The 26,361-nt window shown below is 37.0% G+C and overlaps 1 protein-coding gene across 1 annotated transcript; it reads right to left on the minus strand.

Annotated features, from left to right (window-relative positions):
• Window positions 1-14,939: 14,939 nt before the first annotated feature.
• Window positions 14,940-17,392, minus strand: LOC115956738. Its single transcript, XM_031075038.1, has 3 exons — window positions 16,517-17,392; window positions 15,455-16,420; window positions 14,940-15,326 (listed from the first exon to the last, which is right to left on the minus strand). The coding sequence occupies exons 1-3, from the start codon at window positions 17,390-17,392 to the stop codon at window positions 15,102-15,104; spliced, it is 2,067 nt and encodes a 688-aa protein (XP_030930898.1). The 3' UTR covers window positions 14,940-15,101.
• Window positions 17,393-26,361: the final 8,969 nt, after the last annotated feature.

The raw sequence follows: 26,361 nt of genomic DNA on the forward strand, positions 1-26,361 counted from the left end.
TAGTCTATTTTGGCAATGAAGCCTTTATGTGCAAGGTATTCCCTTCCAGCCTCGGGCCTGTGGTTATGCGATGGTTTGATGCTTTGGAAGATGGGTCAATAAGGTCCTTTGAGGAGTTGACAAGAGCATTTCGTGCTAGATTTGTGACGTGCAGTAGGGTCCCTAAGCCTTTAGACTCTCTGTTGTCTATGGCAATGAGGGAAAGGGAGACCCTCAAGACCTATTCGAACAAATATTGGGAAACGTACAATGAAATAGATGGGGATTTCAAGGACATGGCAGTGAGAACTTTTAAGGTAGGGCTTCCGACAGAGCCTAAGCTGAGAAAGTCACTAACAATGAAGCCTACCCTTAGTATACGCCAGCTTATGGATCGCATTGATAAGTACAAACGAGTAGAGGAAGATCAGGCCCAAGGAAAGGGCAAGGCAAAGGTTTTTCCTGAAAAGAGGGATCCTCGAGGAGGAGGATATCACAGTAACCGGCCAAAGAGAGATTTCCCCAACCAGACATCATTTACGGGTGCTCTGATGGTTAGTTCGTTGTTTAAAGAGCCTATCTATCAAATATTGCAAAAGATTAAAAAAATAAAAAATAAATAAAAAAAAAACCATATTTCAAATGGCCCAATAAAATGGGTGGGGACCCATCCAAGAGAAACCAGAGCCTTTACTGCCATTATCATCAGGAAAAAGGACACACAACTAAAGATTACAGGAATTTACGTGATCATCTGGGTCAACTAGTGAAGGCAGGGTAGTTGAGGCAATTCTTACACTAACCGGCTAGTCAATTTGAACAACCCGAAACTGGGTATCAAAGGGATGGAGCTCCTCGGCCAACCTTGGGCACAATTAATGTCATTTTTGCTAAGCCCAAGGGCGATGCTGGAACCTGCTCGAGGGTTATGTCTGTGGTTTCGGGTCCTGACTTGGAAGACAGGAGTCAGGCTTCCAAAAAGGCCAAAATGGTGGCTATGCCCACTTTAGGTTTTCAGAAGAAGAGAAGGAGGGGACGTTCTAGCCACATGATGAAGCCTTGGTGGTAACCATTCGAATCGGGGGGGTATGATGTAAGAAGGGTTTTGGTAGACTAGGGAAGTGGAGCGGAGATTATGTACCCGGAGATTATTCACCATTAGTGGGCTTTGATGGGAGATTGGTAATTCCCCGCGGAATGATAAGGTTACCTGTACAGGCTAGGGATGAACAGGTTCAAGTTAGCTTCATTGTAGTCGAAGCTTATTCCCCTTACACGGCCATCCTGGCTAGACCATGGCTTCATGCTATGGGAGCAATTTTGTCAACCTTACATTTGAAAGTTAAGAATCCCACATAGGGGAGAGTAGGAGAATTAGTAGGAATTCAAGCAATGGCTAGGCAGTGCCTGATAGTAGCCATTACACGGCAACCTGGGGATCAAGTTATGGCAGAAGAGGAACGAATCCCATAGCAATCAAAGGGTCCCCAAGTAGGACTTAGGATCAAGTTCGGGGGGGTGTTATTCGAGGAATTGGAAAAGGTTTTAATTGGTTAAGATGAGGAGAGATACTTTCAAGTGGGGTCTCAATTGCCACCCTTAGAGAAAGCAGCATTGGTGAAGTTTTTGGAAGATAATTTGGATGTGTTTGCTTGGAGTACTTATAACGTGCCCAGGATTGATCCAAAGTTTATATGTCACCAACTGAATGTGAATTCAGATGTGGTTCCATGGAAGCAACCACCTCGGTGCTCGTTAAAAGAGCATGCTGAGGCAGTAAAAGTTAAAGTGAATAAACTTAAGTAAGCAGGGGCAATCAAGGAAGTCTATTTCCCCGTTCCTCGAATTAACTAGTTGGTGGATGCAACAATTGGGCATCCTCGGATGAGTTTCTTGGATTCTTTCCAAGGGTATCATCAGATACCTTTAACATTACACGATCAGGAGAAAATTGCTTTCCGAACTCCCACTAGCAATTATCATTATCGGGTGATGCCTTTTGGCCTTAAAAATGCAGGGTCCACATATCAAAGAATGGTGACATGGATGTTCGAGTCACAGATTGGGAGAAATGTGGAGGCATACATCGATGATATGGTGATAAAGAGCAAACAGGTTGAGGAGCACTTAGCAGACTTGGGGGAAGAGTTTTTTGTATTGAGAATTGAAGTCAATCCCAATCAGATTAAAGCTATTAACAACTTGCATTCCCATCAGAATCTTAAGGAGGTACAGAAGTTAACAGGGATGGCAGCAGCTTTGAATAGATTTATCTCTCGTTCAGCAGATAGGTGTCGTCCATTTTTCCAGCTCCTCCACAAATGGAAGGACTTTCAATGGACTGAGGAGTGCGTATTGGCTTTTGAGGAGTTTAAACAGTATTTTCCATGCCCTCTTGTCCTCTCTAGGCCCGAGAAGGAAGAAATATTATATGCATACTTAGCAGTCACGGATTATGCAGCTAGTCTGCTTCTAGTCAGAAACAAGAGTGAAGTACAAAGACCCGTTTACTATGTTAGTAAATCCTTGCACGAAGCTGAGACATGTTATTTACCCCTAGAGAAGGTAGTGTTAGCCATTGTACACGCCACGAGGAAGCTTCCACATTATTTTCAAGCACATACTGTGGTGGTGCTTACCCAGCTCCCCTTAAAAGCTCTCCTACAAAAATTAAACTACATGGGTAGGATTGCTAAATGGGGGACCATGCTGGGTGCCTATGATGTCAGGTACATGCCTCGTACTGCCATAAAGGGACAAGTCTTGGCAGATTTTGTGGTGGAGTTTACAGAATGCATGGCTGATGATAGGAAAGGAATAGTTAAGGCTATGATGCTTTCGGTTTCTGCTGTTGTCACCTGGGAAGTGTACACGGATGGAGTAGCTAACCAAAAAGGATCAGGAATAGGAATCGTGTTGATAACCCCGAAGAAGCTAGTGATGGAGAAATCACTTCGTTTGGGTTTTTTGGCCACGAACAATGAAACTGAGTATGAAACTTTATTGGCTGGGATGGCAATGGTTAAAAAGTTAGGAGAAGAAGGGTGGAAGTGTATTCAGATTCTCGGTTGGTTGTTAGGCAAGTCAATGGTGAGTTTGAATGCATGCAGGGGTATCTTGTTAAGTTTAGACAGGCTCAGTCCCATTTCAAGAGCTTCACTTTAAGGCAAATCTCGAGGGGATAGAATTCTCATGCAAATTCTTTAGCTATGTTGGCAACCTCTTTGGGATCAAATCTGCCACAGGTCGTCATTGTTGAAGACATGGTCCATCCCAACTTTATAGAGAAGCCCTTGGTTGGAGTGCATAGTATCCAGGTTGGACCAAGTTGGATGGACCCCCTGGTAATTTTCTTAAAGCAAAGACTGTTACCCGATGATAAGGGTGAGGCAGAAAAGATACGTTGGAAGGCCCCACGTTACTGGTTGTTTGAATGGTAGAAGTTGTATAAACGATCTCATTCGAGGCCGTATCTACTGTGTGTACATCCCGAGGCAGTGGAGCCATTGTTAGAGGAATTGCACGAGGGGATTTATGGGAGCTATACAGGTGGGAGGTCTTTGTCCCACAGGACCCTTACCCAAGGATATTAGTGGCCAAGCATGCAGAAAACCTCTCAAAATTATGTTAAGAAGTGCGATCAATATCAAAGATATACCCCAAATATTCATTAACTGGGAAGGGGGTTCTGAACCCACTTTCTAGTCATTGGCCTTTCGCTCAGTGGGGCTTGGACATAGTAGGGCCATTTCCTCGAGCCATAGGAAACCGAAGATGGCTCCTTGTCAAACTATTTTACTAAGTGGGTAGAGGCTGAACTTTTATCCAATATTAGGGATGTGGATGCTAGAAGGTTTATATGGAGAAATATCATCACCAAGTTTGGAGTCCCACACACGCTAATCTCGGACAACGGGTTTCAATTTGATAGTAAGGCCTTCTGAAGATACTGTGGGGAGTTGGGGATTAGGAATAGATATTATACTCCTACTTATCCACAGGGGAATGGGCAAGCTGAGGCTACTAATAAGGCTATAGTGTCTGGATTAAAGAAAAGGTTGAATGATGCAAAGGGACGGTGGGTGGATGAATTACCCTATGTGCTATGGACTTATTGCATTACCCCCCGAAGATCAACTGGGCAGACTCCTTTTTCAATGACTTATAGGACTAAAGCAGTAATTCCCCTTAAGTCAAGGTTCCCAACCCTAAGAACTGATCAGTTCAGCGTCGAGGAGAATAATTGCTTGCTCCCGACCAACTTGGAATTGGATGAGGAGAGAAGAGAAGTGGCTGCAGTGAAAATGGCACATTACTAGCAGAGATTTAAACAAGGGTATGACAAAGGAGTGAAGTTAAGACCACTAGCCCCGGGAGATTTAATTCTGAGAAAGTTGGTTGGAACAGCTAGGAACCCGTCTTGGGGGAAGTTGGGCCCCAACTGGGAAGGTCTGTACAGAATAATATCAGTGGTGGGCATTAAGGCTTATTATTTGGAAGACCTAGATGAAAATGTGATTCCACGACCTTGGAATGTAAACAATCTGCGATGTTATTACTATTAATGATATGAAGTTCTTTTTATTCATGTCTAGCTCATTTATGTCTCACTATTGCTATAGATTGTACTATTAGCACTTTATACAAAAAGTTTCTAAATGTTAAATAGAATCTTGGTCTTGTTCGACTTCTTGGGTCACAAAACTTGGGTAAATTAACCTTTATACAAAAAGTTTCTAAGTGTTAAATAGAATCATGGTCTTGTACGACTCCTCGGGTCACAAACCTTGCTTAAATTAACCTTTATGTAAAAGTTTTTAAGTGTTAAACAGAACCTCGGATCATAGACCTTGGATAAATTAACCCTTACGTGAAATTTTCTAAGTGTTGGATAAAATCATAAGTCTTGCCCACCTCCTCAGATCACAAGTTCTGGGCAAATTGGTCTTTAACATCCTAAGTCCAAGTTAAGGTAAGTCTCACTTGAAATTTTTACCATGTGCCAGAATATCATTGCAAGTAACATTAAGTGTCAATCCAACAACTTTATTAAGAGTCATTCAAAATTGGATGGAGTAGTGTTGGGAATAAATTAGGTTAAATATAGGTTAGCACGTTTCAGATAATATTAAAAAGGGAAATAATAGAAATTATACTTAGACAAATTATACTTGGATGAGTAAAAATTGGATATTCATTGATGCTTAGGAATGGGTTTACAATAAGAGAAAGATAAGGGCATCAACAAAACTTGGCTTGGGTACAAAATTTCATGATAGTTCTTAAACTGAGACTAAGGTACGCTGAGACCTCTTTCTCTTTCTCTTTTCCCTTCTCTTTATTCTTCCTCTTTAACTGCCTAACTTCAGTAGCCTCCTCTAAGTCCACATCCACAATAGATAATGGAGGAGGCTGATCTTGCTCTTTTTCCACAACGGGTGTAGCAGCTGAAGTAGTGGTGGGCTAGGTCGAGGCAGAGGCAGTGGCAAAGATGGGATCAGCTGCAGGTTGAGTGGGGCTAGGGGCAAGGCGCAGAGCTGGAAGATAGTATACTTTATCAAGAGCCCTAGGCTCTAATTCAGTACTAATTCCAGCTATGGTTAAGGCCTGACCCCACACCTTGAGGCAAAAGGCCCGAGCAATGTCCCGGAGCTGGGCTATCAGACTTTGGGCATTCTTGGTTATGCCCGCGTCATAGGCTACTTGCTCGGCTTTAGCCTTCTCAACGTCCTTGGCCTTCAGCTGTTTCTGTTGCTGTTTCAGCTTCACCATGGCTAAGGCCATCTGATTTTCGGCCTTTTTCTAAGTAGCCCTGGCCTCCTTAACCTGTTTCTCATAAATGGCCAAAGCAGATTTAGCATTCTTTCGAGATTTCTCTACCTCGGCCAGGTGGAAGAGAGCGTCTTTAAGCCTCTTCTCAGAATCAACATGGGTATTCTCAACCGTTTCTAGCTTACCCTCAGCTTTGTGGGCTTGACCCAAGGCATGATCCACCCATTCCTCAGTTACAAAGGTTGCTTGCACCGACTGCAAAAAATGTTAAGTATAAGTATCTGTACAAATTTTGCATAAGTGTATAAGAGTAATGGATAGGTATATACCTTAACAAGGTCTCTCTTAAGTGAAAGAAAGACCTCACGCATCCTCAAGGATTGCAGCTCATGCATATCATCGAGAAGGAGAAGAGCCTTTTCAAGGCATTCTGAAAGGATGCCCGACCTACCCTTCTGGGAATCCCTCAGGGTGGCGTTATCCATGACCGAGTTCTCGGAACATAAAACAAACGAGGGCTTCCATACGAGGGAGCACTCTTCTTCTGCTGAGCCCTAGTTGTTCGGGCCTCCTTAGTTGGGGGCTGCTGCGAAGGGCATATAACCTCTCCCTTTTCAACATCCTCAGATTCCTTGCCCCCTTGGCCTCTTTTTCTTTATTTATCAACGGCGTCACCAGAGGATGCACACGTAGGGGTAAAAGTTGGTGGTCGAGCACCACGGGAACTGCTGGGGAGGCACCCTCAACGTGGGCTGTGAGCAATGCCAGCAGGTCTAGAGTCTTTTCCTCGAGCACCATTCCTTCAGGGATGTTGGCTTTTTCTTGGCTGGTGCCGATCTGGGTAAGAAGTAAACGGCACTGGGAAGGGCCATGGAGGTCTTCGGGGTCTTCTTGCTTGTAGAAGACTTCAAAGTCCTTATTTGTCACCTCCTGGGTGGCTTCGGGAGTGCGTTCCTCAGCTTCGTTGTTTGAAGGTATGGGTGGCTCCTGAGAGTAAGGAGTTTGGTTATGAGCGAGGCTGGAAGTTGGTCGTCTTGTGTTCCAGATGGAGGAGAAGCTGTTGTTAGGAAGCCCGGAACTGCTACGTCAATTAGAGCTAGCCTTGGATCCTTAGCTCTAATTATGTGTTTAGGGCTTTGGAAATGTTTGGAGATAAGGTTGAAACCAAGGATCACGTGCAACTCCCAAAGCTGACCATCTCTGTGAACAAAAATTTCTGACTTAAGGATGCAGTTTAGCTCAGAAAAATTCACTAAGCTCTTGTTCGAGGTGGTGTGATGTTCGTCTGCCAATAAACATGCAACATAAGTCATAGATTAGAAAAAATCCTTATAAAAGTTTTCTTTATCTGAATGTGAAAATCTTACATGCATCTAATGTCTGTAGGAACCCTACCTAGTTCCCCATCTTAGGTAGGACAGTGCAACCCATCATGCCAGTCTCCTGAGACGATGAGAAAGTCCTCGTCCATGCACTTGTTTGACTCAGGCATACAAGAAATTAACCTAACAGCTAGGACCCTACATTTGATATAGTAGTTGGTTTCCTTTCCTTTTTGGCAGTTGTATATTCAGTTCGCATCATGTCATGTGAGGTTAGTCCCCCATCTTATGGTTTATCATATCTACGCTACTGAGAACCCTAAAGACGTTGGGGGAGCATTATGTGGGGTTCAACCTATAATTCATAAAGAAGTCTCTAGTAACCGTGCCCATGGGAATTTCCATCCTTCCTTCTATGAAGGCAATCATCGGAATCACTATTGAGTCAGGAGGTTTGTTCATGACCAGCCATTTGCCTAATTCAGTGCTGGAGTTCAACACTGTTAGGAATCCTATATTGAGCCCTAAAGGCGACCATGCCTTCGGGGGTATCCACTAAACTAGCAAATCTACCCATGGAAATTTATGGTGTAGGTAACGAAGAATCTACGTATAAAAGTAAATGAATTTGGACGCACCTACAAGCAATAGAAGAATCTCTCCTCGGACTACTGCTTCAACGAAAAAGTTGCAAAGTGAATAAATAGAGTAAAATCAACCTCAACCTCTCTTTATATAGGGGTGAAAAATGAGCGGTAAAATTCCCTCTTGTAAATATGGGTAAATGAGGATCGTAGGATCATCATCACACCGTAGAAGGTGGGAGGGGGGGGGGGGGCAAGCAGCTGCCTGACACAATAAATACAAGATCATGGATACTGAAGCGTCAGGAATGTGCTGAAGACAGATGAAGAGATGTTACCATGTGGGAACGTGTCTGGCACGTACCAATTAAGGTTGCACAACTAAAACCTTACTTTTTTATCTCAGGGCTAATAGCAAGGTTTTAGGGGGCTATTGTGGGGACCCGAGGACCGAGAAAGAATACAACAAGCTGTGACTATCATTATAAAAGCATTCTAAGCCTGAGGAGGAAATTCGCTTGAGGATGGGAGGAGAGGGGACAAAATACTTCCTGGAAGGCCAAATGGAAAGGATGGTGTTCAGTGAGAGTCAAGGTAGGTGAAGGAAGTTTCCAGTGAAAGCTCACCTACTACCTCTACATTAAATAATTGGCAACAGCTTTATCAGCTGTATTGATAAGGAAGTGACTTGAACAGTAGAATTCACAATTAAGCATCTCCTTCTACCACCTTCAATAGAAGTTTAAAGGGACAAGTATCCTAAGGAGAGTGTAGGGGATTGTAGATGGAGGGTTAGGATACAATAAGCTGAGGAGTATATAAAGAAAGAGGACTTCCAGATGAAAGGGGATCTCCAAAAAATCAAGAGAAAAAGATTAGAACGAGAGAGGGAGAGCCAAATGTACATCCTTGTGCAAGAACATCGTCCTCGGGCGAAGAACCATTTATATACTTAATCTTTGGCTTTCGTTCATTCCTTCTTTGTCTGAATCCTCAGGCTAAGCCTAACTTGTTTTACCCCCACTCTCTTTACAAATATCTATTGATTTGGGCCTAGCTAGATAGCACAAATTTCACTATTCTAAGTGAGTTTGGGTCGCCATATTTTTGTGTCCTTACAGATTCAATTGTGAAATAAAATATCACGACATGTGTATCTAGAGAGAATTTGCTTTGCAACGACTATTCCCTAGATGCATCTCTACAATAATTCAATTTTAGATCAATTCTGAGTCATGGATTGTGCTAAAAATTCAAAACCCCTTTTTTTTTTCTAAAATTGACAGACAACTAAGTCCAAGATCACCCTGGAGTCTGGAGTTGTCTTTTGCTTTTTATTCTATAGGTTGTGTTAACGGCGCCTATTAACAACAATTTTTTTTTACTTTTTTCTAGCAATTGTTGTCTTTTTTGCAGTTTTATGTCATTTTTTCAACTTAATAAGTACTTTTATGTCTTTTTTCTTTTATTTATCTCATTCTCATATTATGTAGAATTCACATTAAGGAAGCCGCATGGTGCTTGTTAACATTTTCCATAATGTATTATTTTTGTTGTTTTATTAAACTAAAGGCCAAGGGGAGCTCAGAAATGATTTCTTATCTTCTGCAACTTAATTCGTTTCTTGTAGGGCAATTGATTGGTATGACATAACCAGTGATGCTTCACTCTCCTGGAACATACGATACAAACAAGAAGAAGCGTCTAGATATCTTTCTCAAACAGAATTTCTTATGCGTGTATTACTATTATTATTAATTATTGACTTAGTCCATGAGTGACAAGACAGTATGCTGTAAGGGAAAAAACCATAAAGATACGTGTTAAATTAACAATCTTATGTTCAGTGAACATGCATGGTCTGGAAGACGCCAAATTCTTATTATACTGCAACTTCTTTTGACCTGTTCTTTATTTTACTTTTTTCTTTTTTTTTTTGAGAATACTTTTATTTCTTTTCGAGTCAAAGCTTTTGAGTTTTCTCATATTCCAAAACACTATAAATTGTTACAGCAAAGCAAACACTTAAAAATTTAAATTTGATTTTATAAATCAATTAAATTTCATATTAATTACTTTTTTTTTTTTCAAAGAATTGATTCATCTTTACAGCACCGTCCGTATATATATTTATATACAGGTCTCTTTCTTCAAACAAATGATAATCAATATTATTTTTGGAATAATAACTAGTATCTAATTAGTACCAAATTTGATATGTGTTGGGAATATAATAATCTAATAGTAAGATTTTTGAAATATTAATTCAATAAAAAGTTATTAAGTAGTATAATGTTGCTTAGAATTATATTAGATATAATTCTAAGTTATGTTATACCACAAAATATTTTTTATTAGATGATAAATTCATAAAATTTACCGTTGGATTACAATTTTTTTTTTCTCATACTTTATATGCATGAAAATTTTCAATATGATTTGAGATCAATAACTATGTCATTCATCCAATATTTAGATTTCAAGTTTTTGTATACAAAATTCTGCATAAAAGTTAGGTTTCTAAATTGAATAGCAAATAGCATTCGATTGACATAAAACTTGTTATGTGTGTTAAAAATATAGAAAACATGTTATCCAACAATGAGATTTTTAGAAATTAATCCAATAAAAATATATTAGGCAATATAACATTGCTTAAAGTTAAATAAATCAGTTGTAACTTGAGTCCAACTTATTAAAGGAAAGAATATTTATTTAAAAGAAATTGTTGCAAGAGGTTTCAAATTTCAACAACTCATTTATTTTATTTTATTTTTATATTGAATTTCTTTAGTCTTCTATATTAATTATACTAAAAAATTATTATGTTAATACACTATTTATTAAAAAAATATTAAATATAAAAATTTATTTTTTCAAAAGTTTGTGTAATATATTTTTACTGGTAATTATTTCCTATGAGATATTATTATGTTGTCATTTTTAAAACTTTTTAAAAAAAATTCACAATAAATGGGGCCAAACAAACATTGTTCTGCATCGTACATACGTAATCTTATCACAATTATGTCATGCTGGATAAAATTTAAAATGTTGTTTATTATTTTCTTAACTTTACTTCATATTTTACATACTACAATAGGTACACATGATGTGGATATTTAGTATGTAGAATCCGGTTTTTTTTTTTTTCTCTCTTTTAACAGAAATTATTAAAATAGTGAACTTAGAATAATAAATTGAAGAATTTATGTACGTTAGTTAAGATTCATGTTTGAGTTTTTTTTTTTTTTTTTTTTTTAAATTTAAAAGAGAGACTAAACAAAACTCAAATTTTTTTTTAGTTTTTTTTTTTTTTGGTAAAAATTATATTTAAAATCTTATAGTTTTGGGATGTAACAAATCCATAATTTCAAAAGTAATAAATTAAACCTTGATGTTTTAAAATCTAACAAATTAAATTTTATAATTTTAAAAGTAACAAATTAAAACTCAATCTATTTAATTGAACAGAAATTATATTTGTGCATTTGTGGTTTAATATAGACTGATGAATGTTTAATTTGTGAAATTTGAAATGGTTTAAGGGTCCCCCTTCCCTTAATGTACGTATCGAATTATCAAAAAGAAATGACAAAGAGATCTTTAATAAGGCGATTGATTATGATTTTTATATTTTTTTATGATAATCAAGGAAGAGTGATTCAAATCAATTTGTCTTTCACATAAAGACAAAGAGCTATCTTGGCACATACAAACTTTTCCTGGCACCATTATCTCAAATTCCAAATGTCTAATAGGGAAATTATTATAAGTGCCAAAATGTTGGTCTTCCTCAGCTTAATTTTCAATATTTAATGAACACATGCAACTATAATCTACAATATATATGAAAGCCAAACATAATTGAAAGCAAAACATTGTCTTGACCTCATGATATTATGTAATACAAGTTTTTAATACCTCACAATTTTATATATTATTATTTTAATATAATATTTTAATTGTGTTTAAATTATATTTTATATATAAACCTTGCTATATCATATTTTCTTTAAATAGTTTTAAGACCTCATAAGCTGTATCTGACCAAATAATTAAAACCTAAGCCCGACTAACTCTTAACTATAGATACAAGCCATATCTTTTATTGTTGTACTTATATACTCTGGAGTGATTAAATTACTACAAGCTAAGAGACTCAAATTCCCCTTCCCTCAATGTAATTATCAGAATGAAATAACAGAGAGGTCTTTAATAAAGCGATTAATTACGATTTTTATATTTTATTATCATAAGCAAGTCCAGTGTGATTCAAATCAGTTTGTCCTTTCGCATAAAGACAAAGAATTGTCATGGCACTTACAAAATTTTCCCGACATAATTATTACAAATTCCAAATATCTAGTCGGGCACGTTGGTCCTCTCCAGCTTATTTTCAATATTTAAATGAACACATGCAGCTGTATGAAAGCAAAAGCGAAACATATTATATGTATCGTAACTTTTTGATACTTCACAATTTTATATATTATTATTTTAATATAATTTTTATGTTTAAATTTTATTTGATATTTAAACCTTGTTACATTATATTTTCTTTAAATGATAAAATATATAATTTCACATACAAAAATATTTTTTATTAAATTTAAATTCTCTATAAATCTTGTCACATCATTTTTTTTTATTTAAATGATAGGGTAATAGTCAGAGGGGCGAAACTACCCTTGGACTTTTTTTAAAAAATATTATTATTTATATGTGTATTAATTTTAGCAATTTTGTTCTATAAAATTACATTTTATTTCTCTTTAACAATATCATTGATTCTTTTAAGAGTAATGTTATATTCACAAACTTTTTTATAATATTTTTACAAACCTTTCTAGTAGCAAATTTTTATTGGCTCGCATATGGACACACCACTCACATCATTTTTTTACTTACCAATAACTACTTATTACATAAGTAATTTATAAAATAAAATAAAATAAAAAACTTGCAACTCTAGCATTTTCCTCATTTTAGTGACCATAAAAAAAATTTATAGATCTAATATCTAAAACAAAATATACAAGCCCAAAAATAATAATAATAATAATAATAAAGCACAGCAACAAAAATTACTAGTAAAACTTAAAACAAAATTAAGCTCAATTAACTAATTTTATCCAAAATAAATAACCCTGCCCTTTAGAAAATTCTAAACAAAAATAATTTTGTTCTTACCTACAAAAGTAGCAGAATCAAAGGTTGAAATCACTGCACACAACCAATAGTAAAACCGCATCCCCCAACTCAAAGTTCTGACTCTGTCCCTGATAATAATTTTATTAAATCATAATGAATGTATATTATTAATTATTATAATTATTAATTCATATTTAAAATTAATTAAAAGATAAAAATAATATTTTCTAAAGTTTTTTTTTTAATGCATTGAACGGATTAGTGGTTAGTATTAATATATTCACTATCATAATTATTAAAATTCATATCTATTACTTCTCAAAAAAAAAAAAAAAATTCATATCTATTAGGGATAATTACACATAACCCACCTGTGGTTTGAGCGAAAATCACTTTGCCTACCCGTGGTTTGAAAAGTATCACTTAACCCACCTGAGGTGTGTTTCCGTCACTCTCCGTAACCCACCTCGGTCTTTGCCGTTACAAAAACACCTTTTAACCCCAAAACAGAACATAACGCGAATCAAAACCCCCAAACTCAAACACTTTTCGAGAGAGAGACCTGGGGTGCGATCAGCTTGTTCTTCGTGGTTTGGAGCGTGTGGAGAGGGAGAAAACACTTGTTTTGCATCATCGAACCTAGGCAAGGTATGTGTGACTGCTGTTCATCTGCATTTGGGTCTGTTCCTGATTTAGGGTTTCAGATTTTGTTCAAGTGTGAACTTACTGTGTGAAAGTCTAAATTTGTACTTCCCAGGAATCGTGTTATGTTGAGATGTCTTCATCAAGTGGTAATTTCTCGGGTTCATGTGGACATATGTGCAATGAGCAGACTTGTGTTTTGAGAACAAGTTTGAGTTTGCACAATTTTGGGAGGAGGTTCTTGGGTTGTAGCCGTTATAAGGTTGGTCCTAAGTGTCCTTTCTTTGTTTGGATTGATAACCCAACCTGTCCTCGTGGGAATGAAACTGCACCTTTGGCTCTAGAGAAGATGTCTAGGCTTCAGATTGCTCTCCAACTTGCAAATGAGAGGGAAAAGACAGCTCTGAAAACGGCAGAAGAAGCTAGGCAAATGGCAAAAAAGACTCTTGAAGAGGAAGCCAAAGCTAAGGAGAGGGAGAGAAAGGCTCAAGCTGTCTGTGCAAAAGCTAAGGAAAAAGTCATTCTTGCTGAAGAGAAGCAAAGAATGTGGAAGTCTGCATGCATTTTGTCATGGATCTTTTTTGTTATTGTTATGTTTTTGTGTTTTGGCTCAATTGAGTTCTCTGGAGTGAAGAGACCTAGATTGTTGCCCCTGAAGTAGTTAATTGGTTAGTAGAGATAGTTATGGTAATGGTGAATGAATTTGCATTGTAATAGCACTAGCCTACTGATGTAATGTTTTGATGTGTCAATGAATGAAGAATTGGTCAATTATTGAGTATTTTGTGCATATCATAACAACCATTCAATGGAAGAAGTAATGGTCAATTATCAATTTGGCTGTGCATACCATAACAACCATTCCACAATAAAAACTTCCATACACTATATTAGAAAAATATACTTGGACACAATTTGTAGTAGCAATAAATAAACTTCCATATAATTTGGCTGTGCATACCATAACAACCATTCCACAATAAAAACTTCCATACACTCTATTAGAAAAATATACTTGGACACAATTTGTAGTAGCAATAAATAAACTTCCATATAATTTGGTTGTGCATACCATAACAACCATTCCACAATAAAAACTTCCATACACTCTATTAGAAAAATATACTTGGACACAATTTGTAGTAGCAATAAATAAACTTCCATATAATCTAGTTTGGACAAATATTGTTCCATACAAACTGTAATATCACAACTTCCATATAACAACCTGGAGTGTATTGTACCTTAATTACAAAAAAGCACATTCCAAGGCCAGCAGTGATTGTTTTTTACACTAATTAGTAATTACAAAAAAGCACATTCCAAGGCCAGCAGTGACTATTTTTTACACTAATTGATAATTACAAAAGGCCAACAGTGGTCTTCACAAAAAAAAAAAAACCAAAAAGGCCCACATGTTCCCACTAGCTTTACTCCCAATGCTGGCATGCGTACCCACTAACTTCATTCATTTCTTGCCTTTACTCTTTCCTCTTTCCACCCACTGGATTCATTTTTGGTGGCCTTTGTGCAGCAAGCTGTCCTCTAGTCCTCACACCACCAGTGCTCCCACTTGCATGTGAAGGCTACAAAATAAAAAATAGATCCACTTGTTAAAAAATATCCCAAGCTACACAACCATCCAGGACTAAGTTACCTGTGAAGAACTTGGTAAGGTATCCCAGGTCTCCCTAGGTGTGTGAAACTCTGTTTGTGAGGAAGAGAACCATCCTGCTCTCTTGTGAGATGGCCTAGGTTGATTTCCTTGCTGTGAGGATGAAGGCTGAGTGGCAGACATCATGTTGTAGGTCTGGGTAGGCTGCTGGGATGGTGGCTGAGGTGCAGATCTAGGTGCAGGCACCCCTTCCCTTGCCTGCAACAAAACCCAGTTTCAATACAGTGTGTATTGTAAGTTTAAAAACCCAGTTTTTTTATTTTTTTGTAGGTCTGTAAGTTCAATACAGTGTCTATTCAATACAGTGTTTTTTGCCATTTACTTACAGCTTTTTCTCTTTGAAGTCTCTGTCTCCTCTGCCATGGTGTCTCCCCAGTGATGCCAGCCTTGCACCCTCTTGAGTTATGCCCTTCCTTTTTGCATTTCCCACATCTTACAGGTCTGTTCTGTCTACTTGCTTTGTAAGGGTTCCTAGGCTCATCAGAAGCCCTCTTTCTTTGCTTGGGTGGTCTGCCTGGTGGTTTGTATATGTGAGGTGCCAGGGGAGCAGGCTGTCCAGTCTCAGCCCATTCTGACTGGCCAGGCATGGGAGGAAGTACCTCCTTGTATATCTCCATGTAAGTTTCTTTGAAGTAGCATGGGTGGGTATAGTCTTCTGGTGTCTCAATGTTTGTATAAATGGCTGTTATGGCATGTTTGCAGGGAATGCCATTTAAATCCCAAGACCTACAGCTACATGTCTTCTTCACCAAATCAACTACATGCCTCTCATACTGACTGCCTACCTCATAAAGGAAACTACCAGCTGGGGTAGCACTAAATGCCTTACTTTCAACCTTCAATTTCTCCAACCTATCTTGTATGCTTGGACACAACTTTCCAGCATACTTCTGTATCCCTTCCCTTTTTGTGTAAAGTCTAGTCATAAGTCTAACCCTAATCCACTCCAACATTGCCAAGATAGGCTTGTCCCTAGACTTCAATATCATTGCATTAAAAGACTCACTCAAATTATTTACCAAACAATCTGTTAAGGCCCTAGGAGTGAAGTGTGACCTTGTCCACTGTGCAGGTGCAATGTTTGCAAGATACTCATATGCCTTTTCATCCAAATCCCTTATGTACTGCATGCATCTCTCAAACTCCCTTACTGTTGTGGCAGCAGCACACCTCCACAATGCATCCTTCAGCTCCAATCCCTTGTGATCAACTTTGAAATTGTTGTAGATGTGTTTCACACAGTATCTATGCTCCACGGTAGGGAATAGTGTCTCTATTGCAGGTATAAGCCCCTGTAAATAAGCAAGCAAACAAACAAACAAAACAAGTTAGTTCAGCAAACAAAGTCAACTATTCAAGTGTAACTGAACAAAACAAAACTTGCATACCTTTTGCCTATCAGAAATGAAGACCAACTGAAGCTCCTCTGGCCTCCCTATATCATCAGCAAAAATTTCCAAAAACCATATCCAAGACTCCCTGGTTTCTTGTTCCACAACAGCCATGGCTACTGGAAAAATGTTGTCATTTGCATCCTTGGCAGTGGCAGATAAGATTTGCCCACCAAATCTGTGCTTTATGTGACAACCATCTAAACCTATAAATGGCCTGCATCCACCTAAAAATCCTACCTTCTGAGCATTGAACCTAACATACATCCTCTTAAATTTTGGCTGGGAAGTCTCCTCAGCCATTTCTGTCTGCAATATAACCCTACTCCCCTTGTCTACAGTGGTTATCATTTGTGCATAGTCCCTAAGGACACCATATTGCAGTTGCTCATCTCCATTTATCAAATCCTTTGCCTTTCTCTTTGACCTATACACTTGGTTTACACTTAGGTCAACAGGTAAATTTTGCATCACATGGTTGTGTACACCACTCACCTCCCAATTTGGATTTTTGCTAAAATCCTCAATGAACCTCTTAGCAACATAAGCTGATGTTGCTTGACTGTTTTTGAAAGACTTAGGACAAGTACAGTCATCAGTCAAGGTCTTAATTTGAAATGTTAGCTCTCCACTTATTTGAGATGCATAACATCTCCACCCACACCCATTCTTGCAGTGAACTGATATCTTGGTCTTCTCATTAAGCTTGAATTTGATGTCAATAGGTTTTTTGATTGCATACTCCCTCAAAGCAGCTCCGAACACCTTTGCATTAGGGAACTTCATCTCCTTCTTCAGTACAACATTTCTTATGTCACTCTTAGCATTAAACTCTACTTGCTCAGGTACCTGCTCATCATCAGACCCATCCATGCTTACCAGGTCATCCTCAAGGGCTGGCTCAGCCCACTCAGGGTCTGTGTGGGGTGCATTGCTTGATTCTGGGGCTGTGTGGCGTGCATTGCTTGATTCTGGGGCTGTGTGGGGTGCATTGCTTGATTCTGGGTTTGTATTGGGAGCAGAACCTTATGGAGCTGAGTTTTAAGCAGCAAATACATCATCACCAAAGCCATCCCCCTCTAGGCCTTCATTTAGCCAATCATCATCATCATCATCATCATCTCCTTCAACATTCTGTTCTTCATCTCTTGCATCAATGTCAACATCCTCAACATCCTCTTTATCATCACTCTCATCATTATTCTCATCATCATTCTCATCATCTTCATCATCATCACTATCCAATTCTATTTCAACCCTTGCTGCATCACCACTTACATCACCACCTGCATGACCACCTACACCATTTGCCACTCCCCCTCCATCACCACCTACACCACCATCTGCCACTCCCCCTGCATCAGGATACTCAACTGCCAATGGCTCCACATCTATGTCAGTATAGATTATGATTTTTTCAGCATACCATGCCTTATGAAGGTTAGTCATGTTTACGACATCTGTATCTGTTTTTATGTCTCTTAAATCATGCTGTAGATCACCATCAGGAATTAAATACTTATATCTACTGTGTTCCTTAGGAGCACCAACTAGATGGCATAAATCCCGAATTTCAAAGTAACTCAACTTGTCAGGGTCAATCTCTGTCAGTAAACGTACAGACCCACCCACATATTGTATGGTTGGCTCCTCCACAAAACATCCCCCAACATGAATTTCAAGGTCAAATGTGAAGTCAACCATCTGCAATTAAAATAAGTATTTTGTTTACACACACTGACATGCAGAAAGTGACAAGATGCCAAAAGAGACAACAAGCCAACAAATTGACAACAACACACGGACAAAGGACCACATAAAGCACATGCAAAACCAGATTCCCAACAAATTCATAGGGACCACACTACCCACACTTCACAAACAAGTGCAATCATTGACAAATAAACTTGATTCCTTCAGGTATATGCATTATAGAAACAACCATAGCAAAATGCATATCCTAAGCGATTCTACACATAAATAGCAAAATGCTAATTTAACATACAAAAAAAATTTTATTGTGCAGATGAACAGCAAAACCTAACTACGTGGGTGGGTCACCATAAAAAAATGACATCAAGAACCCAAATGCAGATGAAAAACAATCACACATACCTTGCCTAGGTTCGATGATGCAAAACAAGTGTTTTCTCCCTCTCCACATGCTCCAAACCACGAAGAACAAGCCTGATTGCACCTTGGGTCTCTCTCTCGAAAAGTGTTTGAGTTTTGGGGGTTTTGATTCGCGTTATGTTCTGTTCTGGGGTTAAAATGTGTTTTTGTAACGGCAGAGACCGAGGTGGGTTACGGAGAGTGACGGAAACACACCTCAGGTGGGTTAAGTGATACTTTTCAAACCACGGGTAGGCAAAGTGATTTTCACCCAAACCACAGGTGGGTTATGTGTAATTATCCCTATCTATTAAAGAATGTATAGATCATGTATGGTTTGACACGCATCTGGTTTGGTGCAGTCAAGATTTTGAATAAGGCTGTGTTTGGTTCGTGTAAAAGCATTTCTGGAAAATATTCCATTTTCCGGAAATGCTATTTTCCGGAAAGGAAAACGTTTTCATGTGTTTGGCTGTCACAAAATTCGTTTTACGGAAAATTAATTTTAGTGTTTGGTTCATTCAAACATTTTTACAGAAAATGCATCAAATCCGGCAAAAGAAACAAAACGCAGCAAAAGAAAATGAATCAATTCCACACTCATTCACAAAAGAAACAAAACCCAGCAAAAAAATTCATCAAATCCGGTCAAATTGAGATCGCGCGGCGGAGGAGAAGATGAGATCACGCGGTGAAGGCGACATCGATCGGAGGCGAGGTCGGTGTGATCGTTCGACGAGCGGCGCGATCGACAATCGCGATAGTGCCGCTCGTCGGACGCGCACCGCTCGTCGATCGCGCCGCTCGTCGATCGACGAGCGATGCGATCGTCCGACAAGCGCGCTCATCAATCGACGAGAGACGGGCGCGCTCGTCAATCGACGAGAGACGAGCGCGCTCGTCGATCGCGATCGTCGATCGCACCGCTCAATCGACAATCGCACCGCGCGATCTCATCGATCGCGATCGTCGATCGCGCCGCTCGTTGACGCGGTGCGATTGTCGGACGAGCGGCGCGATCTGGGCTCTCTCTTCTCTCTCTCTCTCTCTCTCTCTCTCTCTCTCTCTTTCCGGAAATGATTTGAAGTGAAAATGAGGGTGGAAAATCATTTCCGAGTCAAAGGTGAAAATATTGGTCAACCGGAAGTCATTTTCCGGAAAATATCATTTTCCGTGATAGCCAAACATGCGGGTTTGGGGGAAAATGATTTCCTGAAATTATTTTCCCCCCAAAACAAACGCACTCTAATATAAAAAAATTCAAGCTTTCGACTGTTTCTATGTGGAGTCTTTCTTTTTGTCTAGCGGGTAGGTACGTATTATCACCAAAAGCAGCCTCTGCTGGATGCTCTATCACAAGTGACAACTAGAACTGGTTAATAGTAAGTTCATTTAAAAAAAAAAAAACATGAACAAATGGAGGAGAGAATACATACTACTTTATTTATTATTATTTTTTTTATATATGAACAAGAGAATACATACTACATAGTCAATATATTAATGAAAAAAATTTCCTGACACAATTATTACAAATTCCAAATATCTAGTCGGGAATGTTGGAGAAATTATAGAGTTTGTCACTTGTCCGTCACTTGTCCGTCATCTATATATTTATATAAAACCGAAACTTTTGAAGCTTCTACAATTTTTCACGTCAGCACAATATTAAAATAATAATAATAATAATATAAACCGGATGCTCTGCTTCTCTATATTACATAAAAAACGACTAAGAGAGAGAGAGAGAGAGAGAGAGAGAGAGAGAGAGAGAGAGAGAGATATATATATATAAAGAATAGAGAGCTTTTGTGACCGTGAAACACAAAAAAATCTGATACGATGCAAAGAGTGTTGGAGAGAGAAACCAGAGGGAGGCCTCTTCACTACTGTTAGACCGATCTCCCTCCATCTTCTAGTTCCACACAGTTGTCGGTAAGTTTCAGTTTCATGTTCTGTTCTATTCTATTTTGTTTTTTATTTTTATTTATCTGGCTTGATATCTGGGTTATTAGACAAGAAGGTAGTGGAGTAAATTTCAAATCCACAATGTTTCTACTCTCTCTCTCTCTCTCTCTCTGAATCTTTCTATTATTTGCCTTCTGTTTTTTGGTTTTTGATCTTAGTTTCATATTCTAGGGTTTTTAGGTTTATTGTGTTTATGCGATCAAAATTTGGGTAGTCCTGATTGATTTATAATCTGGGTTTGCTTTCATTTGATTAAAAAATGGGAAATTTCGTTGTTTTTGTTGGGCAATTTGGGTTTTAATCTAGGACTTATTATCTGATTTTTGTTTTCCTCCTTCCTGTTTGTGCTTTTGATTTTAATCCTATCGGGGGGTTTCTCTACTTGAAAAAAGGGTCAAAATTAATCAAGTCCTTGCTTTTTATGAATACAAGTATATGACCTTTGTTTTGACGCTGAGAAGAAATGCAAGCTTTTTGTTGTTAATTTTCTGTTCCAATTTTGTTTTCAGCTATTTAATTTTGATTTCCTTTTTTTTTTTTTTATTGTGCAAAGAGAGTTGGAGAGAGAGAGATCTATGGGAGGCCCTTCACTACTGTCAAACCGGTGCCCTCTAATACTGATGAAGAGATTGTTGTATTAGAGGGCACAACCAGATGAAGCATGGAGTTGAATATTATGTATATGAGATTGTTCTGGTATTGGACAGATTCTTTTTCTTCTCTTTTAGTTTTATACTCTTGCACAGATTGTTTGTTCTTCTCTTTTCCATTATTATTGTTATTTTTTTATCTGAATGCAACCAAATGACCAATCTTTGGAACTCTGGCATATTTTTTATATATGTTTTATTTAATTATTAGGTGTCTATGTGTTAGGAGGAACTGGAGCATGACTATAAGAAGAAGAATGAAAAGCCACTTCAATCTGCATATTTTATAATTTTAATGAGAACCAAAGCAGTCACATTGAATCTAAGAGGAGATATGATAAACTTGAAATCTTTGACTTTCAATTCTTTTATTCGTTTGTATGTTATATGACTAAACAGGTACCAAACATTGACTTTGTTATCATGTGATTGCTCATAATTGTTGGCTCATTCTAAGAAATCACAATGTGTATCACTATTGCACTCTTTTCTCTGTAAAAAAAAGGGGGTATTTGGTATCGGATGTTGACTGAACTCTTTCCTCTGTAAAATAAAAGGGGGGGGGGTATTTGGTATCAGATGCTGACTGGTAAAAATAAGCTGAGTGGATGTGTTTTGTTTGATTAAATGATGGAGATTACTAACAAATTGTTTCTTATGATTTAGTATTTATTTGTGTCTTACACATTACAATTAGGTGTTGGATTTTGAAAATTTTCTTGGTTTTAATAATTGAAGGATGGGAAAGAGGAAGGTGCTAGACAAGTACTACTCACTTGTCTTCAACCTAGAGGCTTTTGAGGGGTCAAGCATGCATGATGCTCCCCATAAGTAGATGTTATTGGTGACAATTATTTAGGTATTCAAAGGTTCTGATTCTACTTCAAATGTACAGATGCTTTGCTGAGCTTACCATCAAGACTGACCCACAAAATTTCAACTATATTGTTGAGTCTGGTGTTACCAAAAATTTTGAACCTGTGTGAAGAGGATGAGGTAAAATAAAATAAATAAAAATAAAAGTCTTGCAATATTTTGTACATATAACATGGTTTTTGACTAAATATTTTGATTATTCTTTTAATTCATTAGGCAGCAGCGACAATAACCATAAAAGAGAAGTTGGAGAGATGGAAGATGCAATGAAATCTTTAGAGAAGAAAAGCCTTGGATTTGAAAAGAAAAATGGACATCATTACTACATTGGATGGGATGAAATCTATGAAGGTATTATTTGCTTTACCAATTCTATTTTTATTTATTAGGGTAGGCTATCATCTCACAGTGCCACAAATGGAATCTTTAAGTCTCAAATAGCCTCTGTAAAAGATTATATGATTATAGATCAAAGTAGGAGGCCATGAAGGTTGTCTCTGGCCTTTCAGGTATCGGTTTTTATTTTTTGGGATGCTCTTCAAAGCATATACTTGGTTATGTGATGGCAATGTTTCTTTTAAATTTTCCTTCAAATTCACTCACTTTCTTAAAGTAATTTTTATTTTCTTTAGTTTATAATATCTGGGTCTTTATTTTTCGTTCAACTTTTATGGGTTCAGTTCTTTTTCTTTTATTTCATGGACTTAATCGGCAAACAAGGTACCCCCATGTGGTACTGCTCTTTCTTATCAATTTTCAGCTTCAATCTTCTTGGTTTAATCCTTATTCAAATATGTTAAAACTTTTAAGGTTTTTGTCTTAATTGGTGGTAGTTGAGACTTGAGTGAGGATCTTGCAAAATATGCAAAAGTGTTAGTAGTAGGGGCTGATGGATTGGGCTGTGAGCTACTAAAAGACTTGGCTCAGTCAGGTTTCCAAAATCTCAAGGTTATAGACATAGATAGGATTGAGGTTTACCAATTCATGTTTTTTTTTCTTTTCTTTTTTTTTTAAATCATCACACCCATGTCATAGGTAATTTAGAAGATGTTACCATATAATAATAATAGAAAATCAAAAAAAAAAAAAAGTGATTTGGAAGATGTTTGCACTTGGCAAAGTAGGTAAATGAGATCTATCAAGTATTTATCTTCCTATTTAATGATTAATTGTAAGCATATAAAACAGGCAGTCATGAAGGTTTCAGTTGCAATAGTGAAACTTGGGATAGTATTTAACATTTTATGGCTTTTACAGAAATTATGAACTTGAAGTAGAGGAGTGAATTTTGTTGCCAAGTTGTGATGGGTGTGAACCCTCATCCCTCAATTTTTAGCAAAGACAACATTCTTGGTGGCTATGATGTCAAAGTTTACTTCATGCTTTTTCATTTCATTTTTTACAATTTTGTGGAAAGAGTAATGGAATTGAAGTTGAATAAGACGAAAGAGAGAATCTTTTTTATGGTATGGCAATGGTATCTTCTGCATCGTCACAATTTGGCATTCCAACTTCTATGATTGGTGAGAGCATGTATTGGTAACTGTTTCTTCACCGTGTTGGCGTGCTTGACACAGCAATATGTGATGGAAATGTATGGTGCTGAGGACATAGATATAGTTGTTTCTTCAAGTAATTTCTATTTGAAACCAAGGTAAACTACATATAGTTTCGATAATGTTTTATAGAAAGAGAATGATTGAAACTTTACTCTTAGTTTTAATATAGAGCTACATTCCATTTGCAATGAGATGTTGACTCCAATTCCATTGATGATTTATGAAAGTCCCCTCTCTATATACCTGTTATCAATAAGTTATTTATGAAATGTTTTCCACATTGTCATTTGACCCTTTGACAATAGATTAATAGTTTTGTACATGAGCTATGATGCTACTTAGATTGATTACTTGATGAACAAATTAGTCTCTTATTGGTTTTTTTAATTTTTAATTTTTTTTTTACCATGTGGTTGATTAATTATCTTTTTATTTAACTAGCCCGTGCATCGCACGGGTTAGCGACTAGTTCTACTAAAAAACTTTCAATTGTTTAAAATTGCTGAGTCAGTAATTAATTTCTGTTTAAAAAAAAATTCGAACTAATAATTTTAAACAGATGGAAGGCTTTTAGTGAAATGGTGGACCACATCACTTGTCCACCATGTGGATTTTATAATTTCTCGGAATGTTGGTCCTCCCCAACTTATTTTCAATATTTAAATGAACACATGCAGCTATATGAAAGCAAAAGCGAAACATATTATGTATCATAACTTTTTGATACTTCACAATTTTATATATTATTATTTTAATATAATTTTTATGTTTAAATTTTATTTTATATTTAAACCTTGTTACATTATATTTTCTTTAAATGATAAAATATATAATTTCACATACAAAAATATTTTTTATTAAATTTAAATTCTCTATAAATCTTGTCACATCATATTTTTTTTAAATGATAGGATAATAGTTTTATTAAATCATAATGAATGTATATTATTAATTATTATAATTATTAATTCATATTTTCTAAAGTTTCTAAAGTTTTTTTTAATGCATTGAACGGATTAGTGGTTAGTATTAATATATTCACTATCATCTATATATATATATAAAACCGAAGCCTCAGCCGCTCCCACAATTTCCACGTCAGCACAATTTTTTTTTTCTAAAAAAAAAATAATATATATATATATATATATATATTAAAAAAAAAACTTTTCTGAAACCAAAAAAAAAAAAAAAAAAAATTTCCGAAACCCGATAAATACAAAACCAACCTTCTTTTTTCTCCAAAGCGCAGATGGCAGACCCCTGCCGTTCCTCTCTCTTCTCTATTTCTCTACCCTCTCCTTCCCCAAAACCTAACACTAAAAATCAATCTCGCCAAGAAGCCATCCCCACACTGTCAGGTTCGAAATAGAAAGAAAGCATCACTAATCTTTCCATGGTGCTACTCACAAGGACCGATCTCCACCTTTGAGCACTGACTACAGCCATCAATACTAGGTAGATTGCATCAGATGGTTGAATTAGAACTTTGTTTCAGAAAATTAGGGTTCGTTTTCTTCTTCTTCTTCTTCTTCTATTTCTTATTTTTTGAGATTTTCGAACCCTAGGTTTGATAATCTACCATAGTTGTTTGTCTCCATAACGAAGTCCGAAGGTTGTTAAAACCGCAATTAGAGTCTTCTAAGTAAAAATCCCAACCCAGATTGTGGTTTCTTTTAGAGAAACCTTTAAATTTAACATAGTCCTAAAATAGGGACCCCAATTTGGTAGCATTTTTTTGGACTTCTCTTTTGGGTAGAGGGTGGAGTGGGGGAGAGCAACAACCCAAGTTCCAATGACTGTAAGTCCGTTTGTGTTTGTTTGTTTGTTTTTTTTTTTTTTCTTTTCTTTTCTTTTCCATTTGTTGAATAATTGAGGGAAAAGAAAGAAAACAGAAAATTTAATTGAATCTAATTTTCTTGTGCTATATATAATCAACTATGGGTTGATTATATATTTCAATTTTCTATGTTCTTTTTTGGGTTAAGAATTATCATACTTGCTAAGATTCTTCACATATTTTATTTCATTACAGCAATTACTACAATTGTCACAATCTCTGAGATTTTTGAAGAACAATGGACAGGCTACTGCGAAAAGTAAGAATCCTATTGTCCCAATGCTGATAATCATTCCATGTACATGATAATAGTGATGATTTTTGTTTACGGAATTGAACAAAAGTTTTGACATCTACTGTTGGCATGAAAGACGAGAACAAGGGTCATGGTGTTCAAAAGGCCAAGTTGGTTTTTCTTTTTCTTTGGGGGAAAGGGTGGTGTGCATTTGGGTATCTTGGTTCAGTTTGTTGAATTTTCTTTTAAAAATTATGATTATTTCTGATCTCTTTCTTTTTGGTTTTTGACTTTCTATTCCCCTAAATTTAGATTGAAATTGTGCTGGGGAAATCTGAGAAATTTGACTCTCTGTGACTCCTGCTATGACTCCTGCTACAACTGAGCCTTCAACTGCCTATTTTTCTGGGTTTGGGGGGGGGGTGGTTGGGGAGCTAGAATGACCGCTGTGTTAAGGTTTTGTTTTGAGAATCAAATGAAATACAATTTCTGCTCAGCTGCATAGTCTTATGTACATTTGATATATTGCAAATATTTTTGCAATTAATTTCTCTTGGTTTGATACTTTTTTACTTAGTCTTTTAGACATATAATTGATCTTT

The sequence above is a fragment of the Quercus lobata genome, chromosome 8, assembly GCF_001633185.2.
Source record: "Quercus lobata isolate SW786 chromosome 8, ValleyOak3.0 Primary Assembly, whole genome shotgun sequence".
NCBI classification, from domain to species: Eukaryota; Viridiplantae; Streptophyta; class Magnoliopsida; order Fagales; family Fagaceae; genus Quercus; species Quercus lobata.

Excerpts from the sequence above, each read along its gene's own strand:
- LOC115956738 (XM_031075038.1), bottom strand. The coding sequence starts at position 17,392 with ATGGATGGGTCTGATGATGAGCAGGTACCTGAGCAAGTAGAGTTTAAT. Across the intron at positions 16,421-16,516 it reads TCATTTCTGATAGGCAAAAG|GGGCTTATACCTGCAATAGA; the intron begins GTATGCAAGTTT and ends GCTTATTTACAG. Across the intron at positions 15,327-15,454 it reads GACTTCAAAGAGAAAAAGCT|GCAAGGGAAGGGGTGCCTGC; the intron begins GTAAGTAAATGG and ends GTTTTGTTGCAG.